Genomic DNA, 7452 nt, shown 5'->3' with positions numbered 1-7452 from the left:
TTTGAGCTTTAACTAAGTTGTACATGGGTAACTGTAGGGGGCTAAAAAGAACTACTATTTAAAGAATGGTAAGCATTGGCGACCTATTAAATAGTATTAGTCATAACCGCTGGCTAATGTTCAGACTGGCGAGTTTGTGATCGGGGGGCCCATGTAAAACGACCAACGTGAGGCTCCCTGAGCGACATAAATTCCTAATGAACGAGTAAATATAAAGTAAAGAGTTAAATAGAATAATCAAATGTTATAATAATAATAATTAGAAATGGTCACGCAACCAATTCGTATGACAATATAAATTCGAGGTCATATTAAAATGGAGTCAGATTAGATAATAAAATGGAGTCAGATTAGAATTTAACTTAAATTGAATAACTTTACGCGCTGAAAAGACCGAACACACAAGAAACCTTCAGCCACCATTGGATACCTTCCTTGGGCCAAGTGCAGGACGGACCTTACAGGACGTACTCCTTCGAAGTGCGATTCCCCATCTCAGGCAAGTCCGCCAACTGGCCACTCTGCACACTAACCCAATAAATGGTCTTTGAACTGGTGTCATCAAACCTGGATAAAATAGCCAGCTCACAAAAGTGGATGGAGCATTCCCACTAGGGGTGTGAATTAGCACTGGTTTCACGATTCAATTCGATTACGATTATAATGTCAATGATTCAATTGAATTCGATATCACGATGCATCATGATTATATCAAATTTATTTTGTGCATTTTTTATTAAATTATATAAGCATGCAACTTTTTAAAATAATTGTTAATTAATATATTAATTAATAATTAATTAATTAATTATTGTTCAGAATTAAACAAAGTAAATATATCTTCAAAACACACAAGAAAATATAAAGTAATAAAGGGGGAAAAAGACAATTACAAGTGATAAACAAAAAGCACTTTCAGTATCTGCTTTAAGTATTCGAAAGTTTACAGACAATCATAGTTATGGGTTTTTCTTTTTTTCTCAGCATTATTGCCATTTGATTATTAGGCCTAGCCTACTGATGAGATCATAGACAGTGGCAGCTTTAATAGGCTGCATTCACACTAATGCACAGTTTCGACATATCAGATGTTTTGTCCTGTTCTGAAAACATAACTGACTGTTTACACGTTCATTTCGAATCATAAAAGTATTCGGAGATGCAAGTGCGTTTAACCGCAGCCTCGAGCTTCAGGACAAGCAAACACAAAGCGCACATGAAAATCTGTCAGTACGTGAGTTCCGTGCATCTAATACGTACTGCATTCCAAATGGCATAAATGAAAGCATATCTAAAGTAAAACAGTGAAATAACAGCGAGTGGAAGCACAGTCAAGCAATGCACAAGTGTCTCACAGCGCACACAGCAAAACATCCAGTGTTGTTTAGAGTTGTTTTTATGGTGTTAATTTATCAGAGTTAAAAAGTGTTGATTCTGGTGTTGATTTGAATGGCATTAACACTTGCAGTGTAAATCAGTGGTCGGAGTCAGTGTAATTACAGCGAGTTGACATAATTGACACTGGTGATGAGTTGATCCAATTTCCGGTCCTTGCACATTATTTCCTTTTTGATTAATGGCGGACGACCACGAGGAGAGGATAGTGTTCAAGCAGGTATAATATTTTATAACCACTTAGATTGACCAATTTTCATGTTTAGTTTACGTTTCTCACCATTCAGAATAATATTAGTACATTTCTCAACATTGCCAGAGTGCTAACATTATTTCTTTTCAGATAACGAGACAGACAACCGACAGCATCTCGAGGCCATTTAGCTGCACCACTTGTTAGCAAGCAAACTGAGGTAAGAATGGCATTGTTAATGTTAGCAGTTTTAAACGTAAGTTTTCTTAGAATCTGGGGTAGATAACAAGGTAATTTCTGTGATTTGTGTAACTGTTTAATGAGTTAAATTAACACAAATAGCAGCATCCCCTTCTTGGGGCTCACGTTATTTGTGTTGCCAAAATAAGACATTGTAATGCATTTTTGTCTCCAATATTTTAGTATAACTGCATTGTTACACAAATAATCTCTGACTGTTTAAGTGAGCAGCAATCAGTAACGCGCGTTTTTTGTGAGCAGCAATCAGTAACGCGCGGTTTTTAATTTTTTTTATACGTGGACCTTGAAAGCACGGCTTCGGATGGTCCGAGTAATTTATATGAAGTATATCGCTGTTACACTCGTCTGCAAAGTAAAAGGCAGCGGAGATAAATTATCAGATAATCAAGCAAGAAGCTTTTTGCTGAATTTATGTTTTCTGCCAGCGTATGACTATGAACTATTCGCTCATATGAGACACGTGTTTGACGTGCGCGCGTGCGCTTCATCTGCAAAAGTAGATACGAGTTAACTTGCTGCAATTAATGTAACGTTAACATTTGTGGGGTGACAAATGGAGCTTTTGACAACAGCGGCTCGCTGGATTTTCTTTAATATTAACAACGTCATAATTTGCATTTTTCTTGACCAACAGCTTTTCGTCATGTTGGTTAAAGTTCAGTATCAAGGCGTGAAGAAATTTGTAAAACTGCACAGCGATAGTACGTTCCAAGACTTTCTCACTGAAGGTAAGCTAAGAATCTTGTGCCACTGCTTAGAAATGTCATATAGGAACTACGCTTGAGGTATAAGCACACAGGGCTTGTGTATGTTAACTTTTTACAATAAGGTCTCATTTGTTAACATTAATGTACAAACTAACAATTACTAACTTTAGTATTAATTAATAAAAGTAGAACTGTTTGTTCATTTTAGTTCATAGTGCATTCATGTTAACAGATACAACTTTTGATTTTTATAATGTATTAGGAAATGTTGAGATTAACATTAACTAAGATTATTGAATGCTGTAGACGTATTGTGCATTCTTAGTCCATGTTAACTAATTAAACCTTGTGGTAAAGTTATTATATATATATATATATATTTTTTTTTTTTACTTGTGTATATTTTTTTCATGTTACTGTTAAAATTACTTTTCAGTTAAGAGCAAATTTGCTTTAGCAAGAACTGCTGCTCTTGAAGTCTTTGATACAGACACAACTGTGGAAGAGGACATCTTCCATGAATTGATTGAAGGCAGTCCACATTTATGCCTAACAGTAAGATGTCCAGAAGAAAATATTTCTGCTGGTTTGTCTGAGGGTAAGTATATAATAACACTTTAGATATTCTTTCAAGGACTCCAGTGTAATTATCCTGGGGACAAAATGCATTTGGGTCAGAAACACATTTACATTTACCTTTAGCAGACGCTTTTATCTAAATTGACTTAAAAAATTGAGAATATAACAAGTGATTGATCATGAGGAGGCAATAACATAAGAAGTGCTAATAATTCAAACATAGTCTAAAATGGTCCAGGCTACAACATTAGCAGGATACAATTAAGTGCTCACTTGTGAGTTTAGCAGTTTATTGAATATTGTCACAGATTTGTTTGGGTTAATATCCAATCATGAAAAGGTGGACGAAAGGATCAGGTGGTTAACAGTGTTGACTGCAGCTAGATATAGGAGAATGAGAACTGACAAGGGTGTATCCTTAGTTTTACTATTTTTATTGTTGTTTTAAAGGGTTAGTTCACCCAAAAATGAAAATTGTCATTATTTACTCACCCTCATTGCTCCCAAACCTGTAAGACTTTCGTTCATCTTCAGAACAGAAATTAAGATATTTGATGAAATCCAAGAGCTTTCTGATCTCTCCATAGACTGCAACATAATTGCAACTGTCAAGGCCCAGAAAGGTAGAAAAGATATCATTAACGGTCCATGTGACCACAGTGGTTCAATATTAATGTTTTGAAGTGATGAGAGAACTTTCTGTGTACAAAAATAAAGACTTTATTCAAGAATCTTCTCACTTCCATGTCATTCTCCTATGCTATTCGCGTAGTAAGCGCAGCGCTGGGCCTTGAAAGTTGCAATGACGTTGCTGCCTATGGATGGTTCAGAAAGCTCTCGGGTTTCATCAAAAACATCTTAATTTGTGTTCTGAAGATGAATGAAGTTCTTATGGGTTTGGAACAACATGAGGGTGAGTAATTAATGACATTTTTTTTATTTTGCTGTACTAACCCTTTAATTGGATTTGTGATGCAAAATTCTTGCTACAGAAGTAAAGAACATTTAGACAAAGCCCTGTTTGATTTAATGCCTTTAGAGAAAACATGAAAATTGTTTTGTTTTTCTCAAGAATTTTCACCCACAAGATCATCAACCCCCAGCACATGCACTGATACTCTTTCACTCTCTTCAACTGACCATGAAGAGACCGAGAGAGCAATGCAAAATCAAGCCGCAATGGCCAGCAACAGTTTTAACATGGACGCTGAAAAGGCAAAACAGGTAAAACATGTTTTTCCTTATGGTTAACTTATCCATATAATAATTATTTCACCATTTTAGTAGTCTTCAAGTGTTCACCTGTATTGTGGTCATGTTTAATAAGATTGTCCAAGATGCACTGGAAAAAAAATCTGGTGGTGAGGAAGTGCTTGAAGAATACCAGAAAACTAAAACTTTAAAGCACAGCACCAGACGTCAGCTTGTTAATATTGCTGTCAGTCACATGACAGAAATTCACGGGTAAGACTTCAATGCACAGATGCAAGAAATACACACAGCTGTACGGTGTAGAAAACAAGGTCAAGTTTAGCATTAACCAATTATTATTATTTTTTTTACATTGAAGGAGGATCCCCACCCGCAAACAGCGGGAAACGTATGCCTTGGGCATTATTTATCTCTTTCCTAGCCTGAGAGACCCGTTTTCAACAAAGGGCTATGTAAGAATCTTTTGTATTGATGTGCTTGTAACAAAATCTAGTTGGACATGAAGTTTGTGCTCCTTTTTTGCGGCATGTAATAGCAGTTTATCTATTAAATGTAATGTAATGACTAACGTAATGTTCAGATTTTACAAAAAGTGTTCTCTTGTCTTTCTGACAGGAGCATTTCTACGATCCGGAAAAGGGAACCGGGTTCATCTCCTGGCGCCTTAAAACTTTGTCGAGGAAGAACCCAAAACGTGTTCGCTTGGAGATGACAATATTGTTTTAAGTGCGTTTTAGATATGCCTGCTTTTTAAGTATCTTATAAGGTTACTCTTTGACATGATTGCTACTTGGACTCATTCATTCATATTTATCACTCTTGCTCATTTATGCCAGTGATAGATTTTGAAAGAATTCAAGTAAATACTTGAATTACTATGTTCGACTCATGTGCACATTCATGATGTCTTAGTCTATCAAAACAACATGCACACACTATCCATTTTGTTGGTAAAGGATGAAAAGTAACCTCTTAAAAATCTTGTAATATGCTTTGTCATTAGATAAATCAGGACTTTGCTCTGCTGTTCAATGCTGAAACATCCAACAAGTTTCTCGAGAGGTGGGAGACGGCATTCAAGCAAAAGATCATCGATGAAGCCCAGTGTCTTACATCAACAGCAGAAATTTGGTGTCTTCTCAATGCAGCAGGTGTACAAGGATCTGACAATGGTTGGCATGATTTGTGAGGATGTCAATTTCATATTTGCTCTGGTTTCTTGTTATTTTGAGCACTAAATGTTTGTTTTTGTTTTATCCTAAATCGCCCACCACCCCCTAAACATCTACTTATTCAGATTGGGACAGTGACATGTCATCTGTCCTGCTGCTGTTGCATCTCCTGCCTCCTGCTCCAGGGAGGAAGAAGACTAAGATCAGTCCAACAGAGGCTGTTGACAGACTTGTGCATTTCCATAAGGTAAAACTAACATTACTGTTGCAAAGTCATTGTGAATGTTTAATTATGATTTTGGTTATAAACTCTCTAAAATGCAGTGGTTTTCAATCATGGTCCTTGGGACTCACCCCTCTGCACATTTTGTCTCTCTGACCTGACACACTTAAGGGATAGTTCACCCAAAAATGAAAATTGTCATTTACTCACCCTCGGGTTGTTCCAAATCTCTCTACATTTCTTTGTACTGCTGAACACAAAGGAAGATATTTTGAAGAAAGTTTGTAAACTGGACTTCCATAGTAAGAAAAAAAATACCATGATAGTTAATGGCTGCCCAAAGCAGTCGGTTTACAAACTTTCTTCAAAATATCTTTGTGTTCAGCAGTACAAAGAAATGTATACAGGTTTGGAACAACCTGTGGGTAACAACCTTTTCTGTAAATTACAGAATTTTCTTTTTGGGTGAACTAACCCTTTAGTTTATTTCATGCACCTCTTACCTAATGAGGTGAAGATCTGAATCAGGTTTGTTGAATAAGGGAGACATACAACATGCAGAGCAGTGGGTCCACAGGACAGGGATTGAAAATCACTGGCATAATGTGTCTAAATGTTCCTTTTGGACTCTAACTGATTGCACGTGCTCACTTGCATTATATTGCCCTACAGCTCTCGGATGTCCATGTACAACTCTTTGTTTGTGTTCTAATGAAGTAAGTCAGTCACATAGCTTGGTTTGGCTGAGGGTGTAGACTTTCACTGTAATACACAAAGCATGATATCAACTGGTTTTGTTTGGCATGTATTGGGTTAAGGTGTGTTATAGTATTTTTCTTTGTTTTTTTTTGTTTTTTTTCTTCCCTGGTTTATTTAATCAAATTTTTGTTTGTGCTTTTTTCAGTCCTGCACCAGTATTGAAGGCCGTCTCAGCAGGAGGGAGGGCCACCAGCCATTCCTACTGAGATCAGGAAGGATTAAGGGCAGGATCAACCACTTTTACGTCGTTGTGGACAAGCGCCTCATCCCTTGCGTTGGAACCAGCTCCTTGAGTGCCTTTGATGAACTTTTTAAAGTTCACTATGTCTTCAACCTGTCCTACGAGAAAGCCCTGGTGTCAAAAGCCAACAGCTTGTTCTACAGGCCTTTTGATCTGCAGTGTTTATATGGGTCAGATGATGGTGAATATATGGTACCTTTTTTTGTGTTGGTGTAATAGTTACATCTGTGTTAAAAATAAAATTTCAAACTGATACAGCGTGTTGACTTTATTTGTTTTTTTTTACACCGAATGCACAGGTATTTTTAGTCGAATACAGATTACACTTAATTACCTTAATCAGGGTTAGTATGAACACTATATTAGTGTGGAAATAAGTCTCTTGGTGTTAAGATATTGACACACGTAGTGTAGTTTCAACACTAACTTGGTGTAAATGAGGGGGAGGGAAAACACTAATGGTGTTAATGGTGAACACTTACAGTGTTGTTTTTACTCAATGCAAGTGTAAAAAAAGTAACACTATTTAAAGTGTTAGTTTAACTCTATTTAGTGTGGACCTATATAAACCCCGAAAAAGTGTTAATTTTCTCACTGTGAGTGTCAATTTAACACTTTCAAATTTGCTGTGTAAAGTACAATACATATCACATACTTTAAGACTTTTACTCAAGTAAGATTCTAAACAGTGACTTCAACTTCTGCCAAAG

The 7452-nt window shown here is 36.5% G+C and overlaps 1 protein-coding gene across 1 annotated transcript; it reads left to right on the top strand.

The window, feature by feature from the left end:
- Positions 1 to 2492: 2492 nt before the first annotated feature.
- On the top strand, positions 2493 to 6995 carry LOC107714409 (uncharacterized). Its single transcript, XM_016520244.1, has 8 exons — positions 2493 to 2577; positions 2993 to 3154; positions 4208 to 4359; positions 4463 to 4599; positions 4706 to 4799; positions 5351 to 5519; positions 5705 to 5766; positions 6647 to 6995. Exons 1-8 carry the CDS (start codon positions 2493 to 2495, stop codon positions 6956 to 6958), a joined length of 1173 nt encoding a protein of 390 aa, XP_016375730.1. The 3' UTR covers positions 6959 to 6995.
- Positions 6996 to 7452: the final 457 nt, after the last annotated feature.

This window comes from Sinocyclocheilus rhinocerous, unplaced genomic scaffold (assembly GCF_001515625.1).
Source record: "Sinocyclocheilus rhinocerous isolate Xijiao unplaced genomic scaffold, SAMN03320098_v1.1 scaffold839, whole genome shotgun sequence".
In the NCBI taxonomy this organism is placed as follows: Eukaryota; Metazoa; Chordata; class Actinopteri; order Cypriniformes; family Cyprinidae; genus Sinocyclocheilus; species Sinocyclocheilus rhinocerous.
Note: the sequence above shows the minus strand (reverse complement) of the source record. Positions and strands in the feature narration are given on the sequence as shown.